This window comes from Gouania willdenowi, chromosome 9, assembly GCF_900634775.1.
Source record: "Gouania willdenowi chromosome 9, fGouWil2.1, whole genome shotgun sequence".
Lineage (NCBI taxonomy): Eukaryota > Metazoa > Chordata > Actinopteri > Blenniiformes > Gobiesocidae > Gouania > Gouania willdenowi.
In genome coordinates, this window is record NC_041052.1 from 38,517,520 (window position 1) to 38,541,927 (window position 24,408).

The 24,408-nt window shown below is 39.7% G+C and overlaps 2 protein-coding genes across 5 annotated transcripts in view; one reads left to right on the plus strand and one right to left on the minus strand.

Moving 5' to 3' along the window:
- Positions 1–5,563: 5,563 nt before the first annotated feature.
- On the plus strand, positions 5,564–7,528 carry LOC114470118 (P2Y purinoceptor 4-like). Its single transcript, XM_028458131.1, has 2 exons — positions 5,564–5,638; positions 6,510–7,528. Exon 2 carries the CDS (start codon positions 6,542–6,544, stop codon positions 7,526–7,528), a length of 987 nt encoding a protein of 328 aa, XP_028313932.1. The 5' UTR covers positions 5,564–5,638; positions 6,510–6,541.
- A 2,731-nt stretch (positions 7,529–10,259) lies between these two features.
- Positions 10,260–24,408, minus strand: part of homer1b (homer scaffold protein 1b) — a 68,260-nt gene continuing 54,111 nt past the window's right edge. For 3 of the 4 annotated variants that reach the window (XM_028456619.1, XM_028456620.1, XM_028456617.1), the window contains 6 exons: positions 23,172–23,320; positions 16,745–16,901; positions 16,440–16,550; positions 14,488–14,568; positions 14,110–14,406; positions 10,260–13,115 (listed from right to left, as the gene is read on the minus strand). In XM_028456619.1, coding sequence (XP_028312420.1) covers positions 14,215–14,406; positions 14,488–14,568; positions 16,440–16,550; positions 16,745–16,901; positions 23,172–23,320 — 690 coding nt within the window. In that variant the 3' untranslated portion in view covers positions 10,260–13,115; positions 14,110–14,214. Of the gene's footprint in view, positions 13,116–13,906; positions 14,407–14,487; positions 14,569–16,439; positions 16,551–16,744; positions 16,902–23,171; positions 23,321–24,408 lie in introns of those variants that run through there. The other variant, XM_028456618.1, reaches the window with a different exon arrangement.

Sequence of the window (24,408 nt, forward strand, 5' to 3'; positions counted from 1 at the left end):
TCCTTTTCATCACCTTCCTCCTCCCCCCTGGCCATATACTATGAAAATTCCACATCTCTATCCATTGTTACACAGATGACACCCAGCTCTACCTCTCCTGCAAACCCAGTTCCTCTCTCCCACCTCCCCCCCCTCACCTCCTGCCTTTCTGAAATAAAGTCATGGTTCACGTCAAACTTTCTTAGATTAAACATTAACTCCTTGTCCCTGTGTATTAGCTTCATTCTTACTGTTGTTTATATACTGTTTTACCTTAAATTTTACTGTGGTTTTATCATGTACTGTTAAGTGACCTTGGGTGACATGAAAGGTGCTGAATTACAAATAAAATGTATTATTATTATTATTAGTAGTAGTAGTACCAAGTCCAACCTTTCCAAAGTCAACAACTTCTCACTTTGCATTGATGTGAGTTGAGTTGAGTTGAATGTACTTCAGTTTTCCTCACTCCTCAGTTTAAGAGCCTGGGTTTCAGTGTACACTATCATTCCTATTCTACATCAATAATATCACCCGGTCTGCTTGTTTCCGCCCCTCCCTCACCCCACAAACCACCACCATCCTAGGCGACCATGGCTCAGGTGATAGAGGAGTTTACTTTGCAACATACATACAAGACAATGACAAAGACAACATTGTAAATTATATTTGCAAATCCTGTGTGCGTGTGTGTGTGTGTGTGGAAAATTACTGGAAGGGGTGGGAAATGAAGAAACACTAAAAATAAATAGCTTAAGGCTTTTTTCTCCCATGCGCATAAGTCCAAAAAGCCGTGCAGCGGCCCTGTATTTGGCTGCGTGCTATTCTCCCCCTTTACTTAAGTCAGTCGCTTGCGCGCCTTCATCCCAGTTACGCACTCTGGGTGGAGCAGCCCTGAAATGTGGCCGTTCCCATTCAAATCTCCCATCTGCTTAAGTTCTTTTCCTCTTACGCGCTTCTGTACCTGGAATAAGTGCAGCTCCCCAATAAGGTGAAACATTATATTGCACAAGAAGTATGAACTTAGTTACATTTTAAAGCAGAACTCAGTAACTTTTTCACCTTAATAAATCCTTCTCATAGTCACTGTGATGGTAATACAAGTGTTTATGGGGTGATTGGGGGGTCTTTCATCACCCCCTGCTGTCTTTGACCAGAAAACCACATTTGCAACTTTCCTGCCTCCGACCCGGTAGCAAGACGTACTGCTTTACGGCAGCCCAATACAAACACACTGTCGTCGCGGTGGGTGAGGGTAGTCACACAAACATGCCAAACATTGACCATCAGCATTTCTAATATGTTCACATTTACCAGTTCTAAACGGGACAAATGTGTTACGTTTAATTATATTTACATATACAGTAGGGCAAAAAAGTATTTAGTCAGCCACCACTTAAAAAGATGAAAGAGGCCTGTCATTTTCATCATAGGTATACCTTAACTACTGTATGAGATACAAAATTAGAAGAAAAAATCCAAAAAAATCACATTGTAGGATTTTTAATGAATGAATTGGTAAATCCCTCGGTAAATTAAGTATTTGGTCACCTACAAACAAGCAAGATTTCTGGCTCACACAGACCTGTAACTTCTTCTTTAAGATGCTCCTCTGTCCTTCACTCATTACCTGTATTAATGGCACCTGTTTGAACTGGTTATCAGTATAAAAGACACCTGTCCACAACCTCAAACAGTCACACTCCAAACTCCACTATGGCCAAGACCAAAGAGCTGTCAAAGACACCAGAAACAAAATTGTAGACCTGCACCAGGCTGGTGAGGTGTATTGACTGCGCCATATGATATTAAATTTATGCAATTTAAGTGAAATACCTTTTCACTTAAAGTTGAGTATTGCCTTCGTCAGGCTGCCTGAACAAATGGTTTCACAATCCAATCCAGTCTCTGCTGTTGGAATTTTTATTTCCTTGTGAATCGTGGAAGTTGCCTGTTCCCGTGCTTGTCTGTTGATGCATGGGAGTTTGACCACTGTAATAAACATTTGTTGCTTCCCTTCTTTGTCTTAAAGCTAAAGCTTTAAGCTCCACCTGTTGGGTTTCAGGTTTCCCGTCAAAACATATATGTGATTGCTGTCCTGTTTTTGCTCCAGAGCATGATCTGACCTCCTTTGCTCTCACAGGCCCGCTGTCTCCTGTTCTTGTGTTTTTTGATCCTGCTCGTTTTATTAAACTTTGTATTATTTTGCAAGTCAGTTTCAACGAAGACCTTTTTCCCACACTACACCTTTTTTTTACCATCTACATCATCACCTGGGGAAGTCACGACACTGGGAAGACTGAATATGCAGTAGGGGGACCTAGTGAATGACCTGCAGAGAGCTGGGACCAAAGTAACAAAGGCTACCATCAGTAACACACTACCACCACCACCAGGGACTCAAATCCTGCAGTGCCAGATGTGTCCCCCTGCTCACGTCCAGGCCCGTCTGAAGTTTGCTAGAGAACATTTAGATGATCCAGAAGAGGATTGGGCGAATGCATATGGTCAGATGAAACCAAAATAAAACTTCTTTGGTAAAAACTCAGGTCTTCCAGCACGACAATGATCCCAAACACATCGCCCGGGCAACAAAGAAGTGGCTTCGTAAAAAGCATTTCAAGGTCCTGGAGTGGCCTAGCCAGTCTCCAGATCTCAACCCCATAAAAAATCTTTGGAGGGAGTTGAAAGTCCATGTTGCCCAGCGACAGCCCCAAAACATCACTGCTCTAAAGGGGATCTGCATGGAGGAATGGGCCAAAATACCAGAAACAGTGTGTGAAGACTTACAGAAAACGTTTGACCTCTGTCATTGCCAACAAAAGGTACATTACAAAGTATTGAGATGAACTTTTGTTATTGACCAAATACTTATTTTCCACCATTATTTGCAAATAAATTCATGAAAAAAATCCTACAATGTGGTTTTCTGGATTTTTTTTTTCCTCATTTTGTCTCTCATAGTTGAGGTATATCTATGATGAACAATACAGGCCTCTCTCATCGTTTTAAGCGGGAGAGCTTGCACATTGCACACATCGTTTATCAACGAAGGTGTTTCAAATTAAAAGTGCACTCGTTTTCACAAATTTCAATGGCATTTACAAGCTTTCGGAAAACTTCCATGTTCCGTGATTTCTAGACAATCCAAAAACAATGACATCATGGCCCAGTCTGCCTCCTTAGATTCAGACAGCATTCATTCACAGACTATACGTGCTTTTGGTCGATTTATGCGCGGTGGGTGGGTCAGGAATTTGGACTGGAGAATATGCGCAGGAGAGAGGCGGGTAACTGCAGGCGTTTAAAAAAAACACTTAAGTGCAGACCGGAGAATAGGGCCCAAAGTTAGAAAAAAAAAAAAAACATGACTGACGACAGAAATAAAAAAAGCAGATAAAGATAAATAAATTAAAGCTGCAATATGTAAGTTTTTTGGTGTTATTTGGTCAAAAATCCATAATAATCTTTAAGCATATCAAAAGTCTATGCACGTTCACAATCTGAGAGTAGGGAAAGTGTGATAGCAGATGTCTCTAATGCGGCTTTTGGCACAGCGGTTACACGGCAAAGCAAGAGGAAAAAGGAAGACCGTGGTGGAGAAGCAACAGAATAAAGGCACAATTGCGTTCGGGATTAACAGACTCATGGAGGTCCCTCTCAGTCTGTGAGGCGGGCTGTGCGTGATCCGCTTTCAGTCCGTGCGCAGTCTGCCACACATAACAAGTCAGAGGGAGAGAGAACTGATGGGATAAATGGCTTGTAAACCTTAATTAAACATTAACTAAGGTAGAGACAAAGAACAAAGACAATTTATTTGCAGTGTGAACGGAGTGTGTCTGCTCTGGGATCGGCTGCAGCTGCTTGTGTGTGAGGAGCGGCTCTGACTGTGAGTCTCTTACTGTCCTCACAGCAGCAAGTGATACGTGCTTTCATGTCTTTAAAACATCAGAAAACTTACCAATAACACAAAATAAAGTCCCTGGATTTGTTACTGGTCTCTATGGAGAAAACAGTCGCAAATAGTTCCACAGTGTGCTTGTTCGCACAAGAAGACCAGTAAGTTTTGTTCAAGAGGGGAGGGGGAGTGCGGAGCGCCTCACGATTCTACATACTGCAACTTTAACAGTGAAAGATCTTCACAAAAATGTAATTGAATAATTTTAATTAAGAAAATACTATATATAGCCCTGGCGTCGAGAGAGAAAGAGGGGCCCAACTGGGCAGGCATTGGAGGACGAGAGGGGGACAGGGCAAACTCCTCCCAGAGAGAGAGGTCGTCTTCTGATCAAGAGGTTGGGGGTTCGATCCCAGTCTATACCTGTCTATGTGTTGAAGTGTCCTTGGGCAAGACACTGAACTTTAAGTTACTCCCAGTGGTCAACCAGCGCCTTGCATGACAGCTCTATCCCATTGGTGTGTGGATAGGTGAATGAGCTGATATTGTAAAGCGCTGAGACTACTGCAGTGTGGGGATAAAGTGCTATATTGTATAAATCAAGTCCATTTACCATTTTACCAACCTCATCCACAGTCTTGTCATCTCCTGTCTGGATTATTGTAACTCCCTCCTCTTCGCCCTCCCTCAAAAGTCTCTCCATAAACCCCAGTTGTTCACCCATATCCAACAACTTCACTGGCTCCTGGTCAACCAAAGAATCATTTACAAAGCACTTCTCCACTCTTACAAGGCCATCCATAACCTCACCCCGTCATACCTCCCTCACCTTCTCCATGGTTGTCACTCCATCCCACTCACTCCGATCCTCCTCCTCCATCCATCTTGCTGTTCCACCTGCTCGTCTCAGCACCATGGGGAGCAGAGCTTTCGGTCGCTCTGGTACTCACTGCCACCTGACCTCCGTAATTCCACAAACCTCCCCACGTATAAATCCAAACTGAAAACCCGCCTACACTCTATAACTGCATCATATTGTCCCTCACCTCCTTCATTGTAAGCTGTATTTTACATTTTAAACCTACTTGTATCTGTTTTTATCGTGTTCTGTGCAGTGTCCTTGAGTGACATGAAAAGCACTTTTAAATGGAACGTATTACTATTATTATTATACGTAAATACTCAGCTTTATTCAGGTCACCAGTGAGCAGCGATACATTTTTCTGCTGTGTGTATTTTCACACTTCTTACTAACAGCACAGGCATCAAACAGCCCAAGTGCTAACGTTTCATAACAGGAAGTTGTTTGCACCTTATACTGTGTTGTATCTCATCTTTGTATCCAGAGTAAGATTTTAGCCTCGTACGATGATTAAACGTGAGTAAATAATGACCTGCTGAAGTCATATTCCCACTAACAACAGATACATTTGTGTCCTGGAAATAGAAAATATATTACATGAGAAACAGTTCATGAATTAATAAATAAAATGTAATATTTAATTAAAAAAAAAAAAAAAAAGAAGTCCTTCACATTCTCTGTGATGGACTGCAGCCCTGTTACTGGTGTGCTAAGTGGTGAAAGCCACAGCTGGTAGAGGGCTTGGTTTCTTCTTGGAAGACCACACAGTTGTGACGATAAAGGGGAAATCTGGTGGAAAGAAGTCAAAGCCACTGTCGGGCAGCTCCACCCACTGGCAGCTCCACATGTAGGAAGCAGCAGAGAAAGAGAAGCTGTTAGTGCGACACCGACTACCACAGGTAAGACGTTAAGACAGTAAAGTGTTTCAACTGAGGTATGTATGTGTGATCAGTGACAATAGAAAATGAGCAGAAATGTGTGGTTGAATTATTCGGTATTTATAAAGCCATTGTGATGTAAAGGGCGCTCAGTAATCGCAGTTCTTCAGCACGAGCAGAAGTGAAAGCACCAACCAACCAATCTGAACTCCTCAGCGTGAATTTGTGACAAAGAGATACGAGCATCGTTTAGTGAGCTGTGCAAACTGCAAATAGGTTTGATTTCAGGGAGAATCTTCACCCTTTCCTTCCTTCCTTCCTGCTGTTGCTGTTTCCTTTACATTTCCTGAACACTCCTTCCTTTCTATAATTTTTCATTATTATTATATTTTCCTTTTTTTTTTTGCTTCCTTCCTTTCCACCAGGTATGAACCCAGCAGGTCTCTCAGATCTATGGACACAGGTCAGATAGTGGAGCCCAGAGTGACGCTGCTTTTAGTTGTTATGCTGCAAAGAAGTGGAACAAACTGCCAGCAGAGCTGAAGTCAGCATCACATGTGAACATTTTTAAATCCAAGTTAAAAGCTTTTCTTTTTCTCTACTGCTTATGACTGAGAAGGAGATTTTTTGTATCATCTTATTGCTGATTTTAATGTTCTTATTGATTTTTAAACCGTTAATTATTTTTCTGTTGCACTTTTTAATCATTTAAGCACATTGAATTGCCTTGTCTATGAAATTCCTTCCTTCCTTCCTTCTATTCTTCCTTTTTTCTTCCTCATTTTCATCCTTTCTTCCTTTTTCCATTCCGTTCTTCCTTCCTTCCTTCTTTCCTTCCTATCTTTATTTCCTAATTTGAATCAAACCTTAACGCCTCCTTGTTGACACACAGGAAGTGAATGCGATCTCATCAGTTGGTTGAAGATGAACGCTACTAATTGGACTAACAGCTCTAACTCCTCCTCCTCATGCCTCGGTGAGCAACTGCATGTTTCCCTCACCGTCCTGGTGTCTGTGGTCTACTTTGCCGGCTTCCTCCTCAACACCTTCAGCCTGTGGGTGTTCTGCTGCCGTCTGCCATGCTGGACGTCCGGCACCACACTGCAGTTCCACCTGGCACTCAGCGACACCCTCGCCATCCCCGTCGCCCCCATGATGGCCGCCTACTTCGCCCTGGGAAACAACTGGCCCTTCGGTGAATTCTTGTGCCGGCTGAAGATCGCCCTGCTGACCTCGCACTTCTTTGGCTGCACGGCGTTCCTCACGCTCATCAGTGTCCACCGCTACACGGCCGTGGTGCACTTCAACCGCCGCTCGTGCATGAAGAAGAAGGAGTTTGTGGGAAAACTGTGTGCGGGTGTTTGGACCCTGCTCTTAGCTCAGGCTCTCGCCTGCGCCTTGGTTCTTCCACCCAGCAAAGAAGGTCAGAACATCCGCTGTCTCTCCATCTACCAGAGGAACCTGACAGGAACCTACTTCGTCATCAACTTCCTCCTCCTTGTTTTTGAATTCCTTCTTCCTTTCCTCGTGTCCGCCGTCTGCTACGGCCGCCTGGCCAACACCCTCACTCGTCTCAACATCAGAACGGTCAAAGGCCTGAAGGTCAAGGTGAAGTCTCAGAGGATGATCGCTGTTTGCCTGCTGATATTCGTCATCTCCTTCCTGCCTCTGAACGTGGTGCGGACCGTGGCCGTCGTCCTGAAGAAGTACTACCCCAAGGAGTGTGACGCTCTGCAGCGGACGGAGACAGCGTACTACTTCTCCTGGGTTTTAGCCGGGGTCAACAGCTGCCTCGACCCACTGCTCTACTGCTTTGGCTCGCAGAATTTTCGCGATGCTTTCGGATCTTTTAAAATGCGTCAGAGTGACGCTCCGACCAGAAGTGACTCCGAAATGACACCGAACGAGTGAAAAGGATGGACAGAGACGATAGAATCTTCATTCAAATGATTTTCTATCCTAAAAATCTTTAATCAATATGTAAAAATTGTTTAAAATCGAACCTTTAGAATTTAAAATTTTTTCTGACTAATATTTTACTTTTTACAAAAACTTACAATAAAAATATTGATTCATTAATTTGTTGTTTGTTCCTTCCTTGCTTCCTTCCTTCCTTCATTTCCTCCTATCCTACACATTTCTTGAATATTCCTTCCTTTATTTATTGTTTCCCTTCTTTTTGCTGCTCTTTCCTGTATTTCCAAGACATTCCTTCCTTCCAGTTTAGTCCTAGTTTGATTTAGCTTCAGTTAACTCTAAATCACTTCATTTAGTCTGTTTTTACTCATGCTGGAGTGGAAAATGTCATTTAAGTTTTAGTCTTATTTGGTTATGAATGTACAGAGACAGGTTTTGAGTTGGTCTTTCCGTGTGTGTGTGTGTGTGTGTGTGCAGGTGAATCCCATTCCCATGATGGCCTTCCCTGTTCTGTTCACAGTAAGAGGAAGTAATTAGGCAGACAGTGCACCCTGCCCCCACTCTCGTCCTCTTCTGCCCAGTATCAGCTCCCTCCCCCAGTGTGTGGGTGAGGGAGTATGTATCGACCCATCTGTTCCACCGCACCATATGGCCAATTATTTACCATATAAAACTATTATAATCCAAAGCAGGAGGAGGGATTTAGTGGAGGATGTTGAGCTGTATCGTTTTATGAGAAAGCTGGATGTCGAGGTGAAGGCGTGTGCTGAACTTTACTGTGATGGTGGAGCGGAGGAAGCAGTCACGCTTAGTATTAATGAGTGACTTTCCACTTGACATCTCGTGTGATGGAGGTTTGCTCTCAGTGGGCGGGACTCCTCAGTGGGAGGAACTGTTACTCACAGTTCTGGATGTGAAAACATGCATTTGTGCCACCACCACATTGAGTTTTCTGTTTCTGAGATTTCTTCTTGTATGAGTCATTATGTGCATTTTTGTTGTTTTGTGTGTTTTTGGAGTCATTTTTGTGTATATTGTTGCCATTTTATCAGATTTATTTTAGTAGTTTGTGTGTTTTGTAATAATTTTGTGTATTTTTGTAGTTATTTCTTTTTGTTTTTTAGGTAATATTGTGTGTTTTGTCAGTAAATTTGTGTATTTTGTTGTTGTTTTGTGTGTTTTTGGAGTCATTTTGTGGATTTTAGTAATTATTTCGTGTTTTCTGAGTAATTCTGTGTGTTTTTGGAATCATTTTGTGTATTAGGTTGTCATTTTATCTAATTTGTGAGTCATTTTGTGTGTTTTGCAGTCATTTTGTGGATTTTAGTAATTATTTTGTGTTTTCTGAGTAATTCTGTGTGTTTTTGGACTCATTTTGTGTATTGTTGGAGTCATTTACCTGTATTTTTTGATGCCGTTTACACTGTGTGTGTATATACTGTTTATATATTTTGTACATTTGTAAACTTGTGCATTTTTGCTGTTGTTTTGTGTTTGTTTCTGTCATTTTTTGTGTGTTTTTCACACACCGGAATTTAATTATTTGTTTGTCTTTTAGCAGGGTTACGTCAAAAGTACTTAACGGATATTGATAAAATTTTAAACCAAAGATAGACCTTACATCTTGGAAGATTCCATTAAGGTTTGGAGGGGATCCGGATCAATAAACTGATTTTGGATAATTTTGAGTTTTGTTGTCATTTTGTGTTTCTGTAATATTTTTGTGTTTTCATCATTGTTTTGAATGGTTTTCATTGAATAATTCTGTGAGTTCCATGAGTACATTTCTGTATTTTTGATGTTGTTTTGTGTGTTTTTGGAGTAATTTTGTATTTTTTGCGGTAATTTCATCTTTCCTGTTAATGTTTTGTTTTTGTTTTGTTTTTTTTTTGTCATTTTGTGGCTTTTAGTTTGTTTTTGGAGTAATTATGTGCATTTTGTTGTAATTTAATCTGATTTTTGAGTAATTTTGTGTATTTTTGTAGTCATTTTGTGGGTTCTTTTGAGTAATTCTGTGAGTTTTTGGAGTAATTTTGCAAATTTTTGGAGTAATTTTATGTTTTTGGAGGCATTAACGTGTATTTTTTGGTGTCATTTTTGTATATTTTTCAGTTGTTCTTTTTGTACATTTTAAATTTGTGCATTTTTGCTATTGTATTGCGTATTTTTCTGTAATTTTGCACTTTGAGGTATACTTCTTTAACATCACAAGTTCAAAATTACTTTAAATATTCAAAAATATTGCCATTCTTCTCATTCCTCTAAATACAATAGCTATACTTACATTTAAAAATAATAAGTTACAAAATAGGAGAATGAGTAATTCTGTGTATTTTTGTTGTTTTGTGTTTTTGCAGTAATTTTGTGTTCTTGTGAGTAAATTTGTGTGTTCTGTTGTTTGTTTTGTGTGTTTTTCAGTCCTTTTTTGTGACTTTTAGTTTTTTTACAGTAATTTTGTGTATCTTGTTGTCATTTTATCATATTTTTGAGTAATCTTGTGTGTTTTGTAGTATTTTTGTGGTTTATCTAGTCATTCTGTGTGTTTCTGGAATCATTTTGTGGGTTTTCTTTAGTAGTTGTGTGTTTTTGTATATTACATATATTGGAAATTTGTCCACTTTTACATATATTTGGAGTCATTTTTTGCATTTAATTTGGAAGCTGCATGTGGCCCTTGTTTTCGCACACACACACACACACACACTTCACAGTTGTACACACACCATCAGCCTGAGGTACCTCTTTAATATCATGAGTTCAAAATTACTTTAAATAGTCAAAAATATTGCCAGTCTTCTCATACCTTTAAATACAATAATTATACCTACATTTAAATACCATAAGTTACAAAACAGGAGAATGAAAAGCTTTCGTATCCACGACTGTACAAAGGCATTCAGTAACAACAGCGTGAATATTAAGGTACTCCATTTCTGTGTTCCAACTGTTCCACTGGATTCACCTGTGGGATTACCTACACAAAGAAATCCAAGTACAATAATATACTGTGCTAATACGGTTTCCCATGGAGCTTCAGCGTGTGCTCACAGTTCAACCGCTGCCTGTTGACAAAAAAGAGAGGCAGCCCCTGGTGAAGATGTAGCTTTACATTAGAAGGTACTGGTGTCATCATTGAGGAGGAAGTTTAGGGGATAATGGTTTTAGAGTTTAACAGTGTGGTTACATTGGAAATATACACAAGTCCCCTATATATCTACACACTATATACTGGTGGGTTAATAATACACAACAATAAGCCACTGCAGGGTGTTACTGCACTTGAGTAAGTTATCAATCAGTCCATTCATTTACAACGCTGTCATGAATACAAAGTGGTATTGAACATTAGAATAGAATCCTTTGAAGTGTTTTCATGTTCATTGTGTAAAAAATGTCCCAATAGAAAGTTGGTAGAGTTCGGCTTTTGAGCTTTGGGAACCTGTGGACACTTTCACTGAAGCTGGAGATCTGTCGCCGCGCGAGCCCTTCGTCCGACCACGCAGCGCCGCCACAGTTACACGGTCGACAGCAGGAAAACGCTTTCTGTTGTTGGTGGTTGTGGAGAAGAGATCAGGGTCTGTGTGTGGTTTTGTCATGGATTTTCTGTTCAGAAAATGACATTAAAAGAGCGCGAACCACCGCCAAGCTCCAAATTTCCTCTATTTCTATCCCCATTAGTAACCATTTGTGGTAATAATTGACGTATTATACATAAAGGCTGACATTAAACTGTCACTATTATGACATGGCACCTGTTATTAGCATGAATAAGGTGTCAAAAAGGCTGTCATTAAGTGTTGTTTGTTACCCTAACCCTACCTACATTTTTACTTAAAGTTTTATAAGTCTTTATCAGTCATTAGCATGAATAAGATGTCATAAAGACTGTCAATAAGTGTCATACCCTAACCCTAACCCTAACCTTAACCCTAACCCCACTAGATCCCTCCACCTAACCCAAAAAATGCCAACATAGCTCCAAAGGTGTCATAATTCAACGAATGACACATAATGACACCTTATTCATGCTAATGACAGTGTAATGTCAGCCTTATGTATAAAACTTAGTTTAATGTTACTCAGTCTTTTCATAGATTCACAATCCAGATCCGATCCAGACGTAACTCTGCAGGCCAATGGAAGAGCCGACTCAGCAAAACTCTGTCAAATTTCATAAAGATCAGCCAATCACAAACCAAGATATGAATTTATGACATTTGGCCAATGGTGAGAGATATTTTCCATCTAGATCCCCTAACGTAATCTTCCATGACGTGAGGTCTATCTTTGGTTTAACATTTGATCAAAATCTGTTCAGTACAAAAACAAAAAAGTAATTAATTCATCTCAATCTAATTTTTAGTGGGGGTATAAAAAAGGATTTTGATATCAAAATTAAAGATGAAACTCAATGATTTTTTCTTCAAAAAACTCAATAAGGGATAAACAGAACTTTAAAGCGATTGAATTGGGTTTTTCTGTTAAATGTTAGACTAGAACTCTAACACAGCACCGTCCTCACAAAACGACGACTTCCTGTCCCACGGTATTACATTTTTGTTGTTTCTGTCTTCAAGCGTTTGAGTTTTTTTGTTTTTCAAAACAAAATATGAAAGTCAAACGGTTTTACAGGTTTTTTTAATCTCTTCTCAACCCCGATAAAGAAAATTGGGTCACACTTGGGCATTACGCTGTCTTTATTAGCCATTAGCATGAATAAGATGCCATGAAGGCTGTCCTTAAGTGTCGTTTGCTAAGTTATGACACTTCGGAGCTATGTCGGAGTTTTTTGGGTTAGGTGGAGGGATCTAGTGGGGTTGGGTAGGGTTAAGGTTAGGGTTAGGGTAACGGATGACACTTATTGATAGCCTTCATGACATCTTATTCATGCTAATGACTGATTAAAGAAAAGTGTTCCCAAAAAATGCTTTGAATTGAATTAAAATTTGAAAATGAAAATCAAATAAACTATTTTCTGACCAGAGAATCCAATGATTGAGACACACACCGACCAATCAGCTTAGTGGACCAATCAGCACAGAGTCCACTGAGTCAGTACCTGATAGAGAGGGTGGACATGTTGTACGGAGCCTGTGTGATATTGCTCAGTGTGTGTGTGTGTGTGTGTGTGTGTGTGTGTTTGTGTGTGTGCGCGCGCGGAGAAGGCACACAGTACATGTTGAAGGCCCGGCGTCGTTGGGAGTCTGGCAGGAAGACGGGTCATCGGCCGTGGACGGTGGAAGCAGCCTGGATGTGGAAACCTTGAACACTTCCTTTGGAGGATCCAGTTCCTGTGGGACTCACATTCAATGTGCCCAGTGACGCTGATGGGACGCCTCACAGCTTCTCTGAACTTTGGAGCAAAGCATCTGCAGGTCGGAGGAGGAGGAGGAGGAGAATTTTTGGGGCGATTTGGCAGCTTTGGCAGCGCAGATCTCTGAGACTCAACAGCAGGTGTTTCCATGTGACTTGCACAGTTTCCCTTTGGGGAACAAGTGTGACTCTGTAAGTGTGTGTGTGTGTGTGTGTGTGTGTGTGTGTGTGTGTGTGTGTGTGTGTGTGTGTGTGTGTGTGTGTGTGTAGCTCTACCAGGGAAACAGTAGATAGCACTGAGGCACAGTTCTAAGCGTGTTTCTTAGTGGTTTAATGCAGGGGTTCTCAACCTTTTAAGCCCATGACCCCCCAAAATAAAGGTTCCAGAGAGTGGGGACCCCCACTGTAGCTGAAGGTGGTTGAACACAGACATGAACATTGAAGAACAGTCATGTGGAGACAGGGCCATCTAAAGGGGAGAGAATTTTGGGGTCCATCCATAAAGTCAGCAAAAAAAATGGTCCATTATTCTATGAATCTGTGATAACCACATTTATTTATTTATCTGAATAATATCCACTGTTGTACAGGAAGTTTAGTATTATTTGCACCATAGTTTATAGTCATCTTAAAGATGTAAATAGGTGGTAAAATGGGATTTTAAAAACTTAGAGTGGCCAAAAACAAACAGAAAGTGGTAAAAAGAGTTCAAAGTGTCAATATTTGCTTAAAAGTGGCAGAAAAAAGTAGGAACAATTAGTTTAAACTGGCAAATAATCGGCATGACAAATCGTGAATGTGGTTAAATTGGCAAAAATAAGCATGAAATATGGTGAAAAGAGGATAAAAGCTACAAAAATGGATCAACATATGTGACAATAAGTGGGGAAAGTGTTGGAAAGGGGTTTCTAAGTGTTGAAAATGTCTTGAAAGTGGAAATTTTAAGTGGCAGAAAAGGGAGTAATGTAGAAAAATGCATCTAAAGGAGCAAAAATATGGCAAGAAAAAGTGATAAAAATAGGTTAAATTATGGCAAGTTTACTGTAGTTGCAAAAAAATGTGAAAATAAGCAAAAATGGGCTCAAATTGTTAAAGAAACATTTTTTCAAGGCATCTGGCAACCTTCGCCCAGTGTCTCGCGACCCGAAATGAGGTGCCGACCCCAAGGTTGAGAACCCCTGGTTTGATGTCATGTAGGAGTGTCTCTATTTCATGAAAAAAGGGGAAACCAGCAGCAGATGTTAGAAATCAAATGTAATATTGTGTGTGTGTGTGTGTGTGTGTGTGGGAGGGGCGAGGCGGGGCAGGGCGGGGGCAAATCGTTGTGGGCGTGATCATTGTGTAAATCCTATGGTATGGCTCCGTCTCTAGCTGGCCTCCTCTATGAGTCGAGCCAAGGTGTCTCTGAGCTCCGTCAGCTCAAAGATCTTTCCATCCAGCAGCTCCAGCAGTGTCCGCAGGCTCTTCCTGAAGTTCTCCTGCTCCTCCTGGTTCTCCTCCAGTCGCTGCTCAGCACCCGCCAGCTGCTCCTCCAGCACCCGACCCCGCAGCTCCGTCTCCTGGGGAGGAAAAAGAAGGAAGGAAGAGGTCTGTTGGAAGGCGCTTGTCCTCCTCTGAATGTGAACGTTGCATTCACTGACCTCCAGCTTCTGTGTGAGCGTGTCCTTCTGCTCCATCAGGTCGTTCATGTTTTCAAGCTCTTCTTTCAACTTCTCCATTTCCTGAGGACATCAACGGCGTGTGTGACATCACAACAATCCTCACATTAAAAAATACACAAAATCAATCTGGAAAACATACTATGTCACAAAGAAATACACAAAGAGCCTATACTACGAAGCTACAGTAGATAATGATATCCTGGATTTATCTCCGTTAGTGGGCTTCACCAAACCTAACGTTCTCCGTCAGACCTAAGCTGTCCTACGACTCTCGATCACAACACGCTAAGTTAAGCAAGTTGATTTCAACCTGGCTACAGGCGCGCTCTTGTGACACAGGAGGAGATTACAGCGTCAGACCAATCACAATCACTGAGAAACTGTAGAGCAATTCATGTCACAATTGAGGAATAATTCTTTAAAAATATGAAGAATTAAAATCCATAATTCAGATAAAAAAACAACACTGTCGCTGCAGTAAAAGCAGGAATTAATGAGTGTTAATGCTTAAATTATTGAGAATAAACCGACACTGATCAGTTTCACTTTCACTTGACCTTGTCTGTAGCTCTGACGCTGCGTTCATGCAGATCAGCCTAAATTATGAGGTGGAATATATTTATATTTTTATTTTATCTTACAGGACTGAGGTTTTTTGCATCACCCCGGAATACATGAATGAATGAAGTTATGAGTCGGAAACCGCCTGACGCACACAGGCTTTATCAGCTGAATTATTTACTTATTTTAATTTATCAGTCCATCAAATAAAAATCTCTATATTTTCTATAGGATGTCATTGGTAAATGAAAAGATGCATCAATGTCTAAATATTGTCTCTCCTGTCAGCGTCACATCAGATCCACACAATGAACCCCCTTTTATTGGACAGCTCGCTCTCTAATGCTGCGTTCACACCGAATGCGTCTTTTTTTTTTTTTTTTTTTTTGTATACTTTATTATCTCACAATGGAGAAATTCACTAACCATTCCTTGGGGAACGGTTGGCAGCCATTTTGCGGCGCCTGGGGAGCTGTTCGGGGTTAAGGGACTTGCTCAACATCCCACAGTGATAGCCCAGGTGAGGCTTGAACCGGGAACCCTCTGATAATATCGGACGCGTCTGCCACACGAAACGTCCCCATTTGCTTCATATGCTCGTTTGAAGCGAAGCACCGCCCACCAGCGACAGAGCCAACTCGGAGCCGCGCTCCTTTTTCTCGCAACAAATGACAACAGGAACACGCAAACGTTCGCGAAAGAACAACAAAAACACACAACATGAGTGGAAAAAATATTGAAATTACAACAAAATACGCCAAATTAGTGGGAAAAATTGACAAAACACATCAAAATTACACAAAACAACGAAAACATACAAAACAAAAACACACAAAATGAGTGAAAAATATACAAAATTAGAACGAAATTCATAAAATGACTTTTTAACCACAACAAATGACAACAAGAACACACAAAATGTTCACAAAACAACAACAAAGACACCAAAATGAGTAAAGAATACACATTACAAAAAAATGCACAAAACAAAAAACTAAATTATTTAAAAAATATACAAAATTACAGCGATAATACACAAAATTTGTTGAAAATGACATGATCACACAAACCAACAACAAAAATACACAAATTTTACAGAAAACTTGTAAAAAGTAAAGTAAGTGACAAAATACTAATGAAACAAAAACATAAATAATACAACAAAAATACACAAAACTAAAACAAATTACACAAAAATATCCAGAAATGACATAAAAAATTGACCAAACAACAACAGAAACACACAAACTTGTTGCCTTTTCCTTTTTGTTTCCTGGTTTGTCATTATTTTCCATGCTGACGTGAATGTTGATCATGTGACCCATGTGTGTGTGTATGTCTGCTCTGATAAACCAGTATATTGCACACACCTCCTCTTTGTCTCTTAGTGTAGCCTCTAGTTCTTCTATGGTTTGATTGAGTTCAGTCTTCTGGCACTTTATTACAGGCGATTGGTTACTTTGGCACTCCAGCTCCGTCACCTACAAACACATCATTTAACAGGAGTCACATCCATGGAGGAGAGATGGGCACAACATTGAAAGTTTCCAGGCTCGTCCTCCCTCTCCCTTTCTTTTGATGTGCACTTCAGAGCCTCTCGTTTCAAAAGATGTCTCCCATGTGATAAAAAGGATGAAATCACACAAAGCAGCATCGCTGTGCTCTCCTCACTCACTCGTTTATGTAATCTCTCAGCCTCCTCCTGGTAGGCGGCCAGTTGCTGCTTCCACTGTTTGACGTTGGCTGTGGACTCCAGCAGAGCCGCTGTTAGCTTGGCATTGTTCCCCTTCAGCGCCTCCAGCTCAGCCTCCCAGTGTTTAGTCATGGCCGGGCTGCAGAACACAAGGAAAACATATCAAATGAATACAAGAACCATCCACATAGGGTGTGTGACTGTGACCGCATCCTTTATTACATCCCAGACATGGGTAACCTGTGGTTCTTAAAACAATTATACAAAATGACACCAAATACACACAAAAACGACAGAGAAATATACAAAATGAAAACAACAATATGCAAAATTACTCTTAAAACAGACATGATTACTACAAAAATAAAAACACTAAATATCTACATAAAATACAATAGAGCAAAACATACAAATACACAGCACAAAAAAGGGAAATATACAAAATAACACTAAAAACAGATAAAATGACAGAAAAATATACAAAACAGTAGCAAAAATATGCAAAATGACTCCAAAAACACAAAAAAAAAAAACAAATACACATAAAAGTATAATATAGCAAAATGTAAAAATCTACTACACAAAAAGGGAAATATACAAAACGACACTAAACACAGACAAATTGACAGAAAAATACATAAACTGAAAACAAAAATATGCAAAATTAATCAAAAAACACACAAAATAACTACAAAATCCCCCAAAATAAAACACAAAATATCTACATAAAGTATAATACAGCAAAATATAAAAATATACTACAGAAAAAAGAGAACTATACAAAACAACAACAAAAATTGCACGTAATGACAAATATGACAAAACATGAAAAATGTTTATTAAAATTAAAATTATTATTATTATTATTATTATTATTATTTATTATTATGAGTAGTAGTAGTAGTAGTATCATTATCCTTATTATTATTCAAACACAAATTTTTAAATATTAAATCTCAGATTAAACTCTCAGATCATCTCCGTGAGGTCCAAGAATCATCATCACACGTTAACGTGTGGAGAACATTTTTCAAGTGTAAAGAAGCGAGTTTGAATCCGTCGGGTTTAGGTTTACCTAACGCTCACTCCTTGTCTCACACATCCGTAAACTTTCACCTGAGCCAAACAAAGCCTCTGCGTCCACGTCACACACACACACACACACACACACACAAATCTCTTCCTTCCTCCTTCCTCCGCCCCCTGATGTCACACGGACACACAGCTCACATCTGCTGCGCTATCATCACACCCACTCTGCGTACAGTCAAAGTGGAGAAGAAGAAGAAGAAGAAGAAGAAGAAGAAGAAGAAGAAGAAGAAGAAGAAGAAGAAGAAGAAGAAGAACAAGCACAAATCACATCCTCCGTGTTCTCCTTCACTTCTTACACAACAGCCACCCCCTCTGTGAGTGTGTTGGTATGTGTGTGACGCAGAGGAGGGTGACAACACTTCATCCTACACACACACACACACACACACACACACAAATGTGCATGCAAATAGAGCCGTGCTGTCACCAAGGCAATGGATGAACCCCACACAGTAGCCTGCAGAGCACGAGAACTGCACAGACGTCAAGATGAGAAGACGGAGACGCTCAGAGATGGTCAGAGATGATTAGAGGCAGAAACAGAAAGAGACCCTCAAAGACAGAGTCAGAAAAAGATAGAAAGAGACCCTCAAAGACAGAAATAGACAGAAAGAGACCCTCAGAGACAGAAATAGACAGAAAGAGACCCTCAGAGACAGAAATAGATAGAAAGAGACCCTCAAAGACAGAAATAGACAGAAAGAGACCCTCAGAGACAGAAAGAGATGGTCAGAGATGGTCAGAGACAGCAAAGCGAGCGTCGGAGCGAGAGGATACAGAGCGCGTTTGACAATCTAGGAGCTTCCACCCATTCACCTGATCTGAGGACATCTTCTGTGTGTGACACACTGAGGGTAAGTTAGCTGCTGCTCACACTGTGTTTATGTTTACAATGTTAATGGATAACATTCTGTTCATGACTTTTATTTTGCCGTCACACAGCTATTGTAAGGTTTTTTCTCTCTGTATCGCCTTAAAACTAAGCTGCCATCTCTTTAGCATCGGTTTTGAATGAACGTTTACATTCTCACGTTGACTATAAACTACAAACTGTAACTACGCTGTGATCCAACAAGTTTGGAAAGTTGTTGTTCGGAAGTCACTTGTACACCCTGACCTCCTTTTTTATGCTCACCTTGAAATAAATCGTTACCACTCTGTTTTTAAGTGTTTGAATGATTTTCCTTTCACACACACACACACACACACACACACACACACGCACACAGACACACACACTATGAATTAAAAACCCAAGGAGCCCTCTTGTGTTGGTGAGCGTAAAAATCACAGCGTGGTGGAGCAGAGTGAAAACTAAAATATGCAAAACGACTCCAAAAACACACAAGGCAACTACAGGAATACAAATACAAAAAAGATAAACATACAAATATAATAATACAGCAAATTGTCCGACACAAAAAATAAACATATAAAACAACTACAACAAAAACACAAAATGACTCAAATAACACATCATTATGATAAAAACAGGCAAAATGACTCAACAGAAAAATTCAAACTCAAAATATCAAAATGTCTACATAAAAAAGAAAAATATACAAAATGACTGCAAAAAAATGAGAAAAAAATACACAAAATGAAAACAAAAATATGCAAAATGACTCCAAAAACACAAAAAACGAAAGAAAACAAAATATAGAATATAGAAGAAATAGAAAGAGCAGAGGAGTAAAAAAGTATATACGGTACTTCATCCTCACGCAGATACTGAAGGAGCAGGGGGAGGCTGAGCCGTTGCCATGGCAGCACAGAAAGAACGAGGCAGCACACACACTCAGAAACGCCTACACACTCTAACACAACGCACAAAGTCCTCACAACAATCCTGGTGATAGGAGCCAATCAGAGTGAATCTGAATCTAAATCTGACCCCACCCCCCACCCCATCCCATCCTCGCTCTGCACCCACACATTCGGGAGCTGCCTTCCCACCAGCGTAAACGCCATGAACGCATGTGAAAAGCAGGTATGACAAAGGCAGAGGAGGTTTACACACTAAAGCTACATGAATTCTTAGGAAGGAGGACGAAACGCTGCCTGTGCTGTGAGGACTAGGATGGCCGTAGCCAACGCTCCCGAGCGGATCTGCTCTCCTACGCATGCAGCATTTATAGATCCATCAGCAGCAGGCAGGCAGTGGGTGTCCTCTCACGTGCACGAGCCTCACACACACACACACACACACGCACACACACACACACACACACACACACACACTTCCCTGTGTAGAATTCCTGAGTAAATACTTCTTTCACTTTACAGCATTTTCTAACAGATCCGAATGACTTTTAATCGCTCCCAAAACGACCGAGGAAACAAAAATGAACGATAATGCGTTAAGGGATTGATTGATATCTTTAATAAATATTAATTGCAACCAGAGGAATAAATCTTACAGAGATATTACAAGTAAAAAGTGGGATCAGCAGCACAGAGAACATTTTAGCTACTTTCACGCACGCACGTCTGTCCATCTGTCTGTCTCGCTCCTTCCATGCCTCCCACTACCCTCGATGCATTACATAAGACTTACATAAATGCTTCATCTGCACCTTTTTTTTTGGAGATGAAGCCAATTTACACAGAGAACAGAGTTACAGGGAACATTGTACATGTTACACAGTCCACAGTGCACACGAGAGAAGGAAGCATGCATGCATAGAGGTGACACCAACAGGGAGGGAGAAACCCATTATTATTGCAGTGATAACAGGAAACTCTGATAATAACCCAGCATGCATTGCTCGGTCAGTGAGCGGACGTAAGCGGAACAATCCCTATGCCTCACGAATACGAGACATTAACTGATGAACTCCAACACTCCAACAGGCAGTTAGTGATGCCCTATACAAGTACACATGTACACAGCCATCAGGCAACTACTGTCAGAGCATTTTCCTCTCAGTACGTTTTCATCTGTCTTTCTTTTACGTGGCGTGGGTTTTGTCGCCGCAGTCGTACTGACATCCCTATTAGAAAGAGCAGACCCGACATGTCTTAAACTGTTCCCTGGAGGAGAGAAACACGAAAGAGCAGCGGTGAATAGAGGGAGCGTTGGGCATCGCTGACATGAGACATTAACAGGGCGTGAAGTCAGAGGAGCAGAAAATGCTGCACTGATGCCTTCAGGCAGATTTATTTCAGTTTGAGAAGGAACATAAGTGTTGTGTTGACCAATCCTGGTCCTGGAAGGCCTTACATCAGTGTCCCTCTACACACACACAGGGCTTTGGATCACTTACAGCAGATATGGGCACCTGACAGCCCTCAGTCTATGTTTAGACATACCCCCAAAACAAATCCTTAAAGGACTGTAATTGAAGAAGTTGGAAGGAATTTGGAGCACGACATAATACCCAAAATAACTCCAAAAACACGCAAAATGACAGCAAAATGCATGAAAGTACACAGAGTAACAAAAACACACAAAAAACTACAACAAAGACACACAAAGAAACCACATAAACACACAAAAAAGACTCCAGCATGCACAAAATGTCAACAAAAGTACACAAAGTGTAAGACAAAGAAAATACCAAATATACAGAAAATGACTCATAAAACACCCAAAACTACTCCCAAATCCACAGATTTGTCAACAAAAGTACACAAAGTATTAGCAATAACTCAAAGAAAATAACAAATTACAGAAAGTGACTCATAAAACACACAAAATGACAACAAAAACACACAACAAAGCAACCACCTCAACACACAAAAAAGACTCCAAAATGCACAAAATGTCAACAACAGTACAGAAAGTATTAACAATGCAACAAAGAAAATACCCAATATCTATAAAAAAAATATAAAAATCATAAAATATACAAAATGACTCCAAATTGCACAAAATGTCAACAAAGATACACAAAGTATTAACAATAACTCCAAATATACAGGAAATTACTCATAAAACACACTAAATGGCAGCAAAGACACACAAAGCAACAACCTAAACACACAAAACTACTCCAAAATGCACATAATTTTAACAAAAGTACACAAATTATTCGCAAAAATACAAAGAGGATGCCAAATGTACAGAAAATGACTCATAACACATACAAAATGACTCCAAAGACACAGAAAATGCCAACAGCAAAACAGCAAAAAAACATAAAATAACAACAAAGACACAAAAAGCAACCACGTAAACAAAAAAGACTCCAACATGCACAAAATGTCAACAAAAGTACACAAAGTATTAACAATAAGACAAAGAAAATAACAAATGTTCAGAAAGTGACTCATAAAACACACAAAATGACAACAAAAACACACAAAGCAACCACCTAATCACATAAAAAAGACTCTAAAATGCACAAAATGTCAACAACAGTACACAAAGTACTAACAAAAATAAAAAATAAAATACCAAATGTACATAAAATGACTCATAACACATACACAATGACTCCAAAGACAGAAAATGCCAACGTAATTACACAGAATGACAGAAAAATAACAGCAAAACAGCAAACATACACAAAATGATGACAAAGACACACAAAGCAATCACATAAACACAAAATTACTCCAAAATACACAAATTGTCAACAAAAGGACACAAAGTATTAATAATAACTCAAAGAAAATAGCAAATATACTCATAAAACAGACAAAATGATGACAAAAACACACAAAGCATCCACCTAAACACACACAAAGACGAGAAAAACCCATAACACAACAACACGTATACAAAATGATCCCAAAGACAATGAAAATGCCAACATAATTAAACAAAATGACAGAAAATTACACAAAACAACGGCAAAAAATACCAAAAACAAACTCATCAACAATATAACTTCAGATAATTACACAAAATGACCACAAAAACAAACAAAACTCTTTGCTGTTTCCTGTGTTAACGCTCAGGTTGGTCCTCATTCTAAATACTGACAAGAATGTTGATCATGTGACCCTCAGATTAGATACAATCACTTTTTTTGGCCCTGCTGTAGTAAAAGTTGCCCACTTGGCTGCTCAAAGTGCAAGGAGAACAAAGTATTTATTTAAGCGAGAAACTGCTCCGAACAAGTTCTTATCGAGATGTTGATCAAAAAATGTGGTCAGACACTTTTATTCACGTATTACTAGTTTGACACCAAGCACAAGTGGAAAAAAAATCTTTACATCTGCAAGTCTGAGAATCAGCCAATCCTCATCATCACCTTATAAACTGTTTCATTGTGTTATTGCATGTTATACATCGTAGAAATGAATCCCTTGGTCAATGCAATACAACTTTATTCACTTTGTTTGTTAAACCTTTAACATGTCAGCGTACCTGTGTGCAAAAGCCAGTGCGTTCTGTGACGGCTCAGGGCGGCTGCCTGAATTTGGAGTCGTGTCGCAGATTTCATCCGTGCCGTTGAGGGCTTCCATGGGCGGAGTCACGGGGGTCAGGGGCGAGGACAGTTCCCCTCCTGGAGACTCCTGAGGTGAGAAACCAGAGACAAGCACGCTCAGTTCATCTGTTGGACTTGAAAAAACACACAAAGCCCTTATTGTTTCCTTTGTTCATGCTCCGATTGGTCATTATTCAAACTACAGACCCTTTCCGAAAAATTTTAATATCATGGAAAAGTTGTTTAATTTCCTTAATTTCATTCAAAAAGTTAAACGTTCATAGATTATAGATTCAGGGCCCACAATTTAAATGTTTCCAAGTATTTATTTGTTTATTTTTACATAATTTGGTCTTCCAGCTCATAAAACCCACGAAAACAGGATTTCAAAAAATTAGAATACTGTCTTTTCATGTTTTTCTTGGGCGGGATGAAACTGAAATGAAATTTTGTTGCTCTGTAACCTGTGCAATGACAAATAAAACTATTCATTCATTCATTCATGTGGGAGCTTAAGTAGAGTTGTCAATTATGGCCAAATGAGTTGAAGGTTGGATGGACAAATAGGTGTACATACTGTACTCTAGTGTTATAAAGGGGTTTATTTGCGGGTGCAAAGTAAGTGTGTGTGTGTGTGTGTGTGTGTGTGTGTGTGTGTGTCTTTAACTGTGAATGAATGTCCCAGTCATCACTCCACCATAAGCAGAGAGACAGAGTGTATGTGAGCTGAGCAGATCGTTTATAAGCTGTGTATGCCATTTTGCATAAATGGCAAAATAAATGTTATAGTCTATATCAGGGGTCTGCAACCTTTACTCTCAAAGGAGCCATTTAACCTCATCTCACCCCGAATAAAGTCCTCCTGGAGCCGGAAATATACCGCCTTAATGTATACAATACAGTGTATTAAATTCTATACAGTTAAAATTATATAGAATAATGTTTTATTTAATTTGATTTGATTTATATTGATCAAGTAATTGGCAACTTAAAAGCAGTTTAAAATAAAATAAAATGAATTGACATAAAAAAATAACAAAACCGTGTCTTGCATCTTCAAATTCTTACGAATTTCAGTTTACATGAACACAATTTATATAAATAACATTTTTTATGTTAATGTATTTAATGTATTAATGCATGATCATGTGGTCAACACATGCTAATTGCTAATTT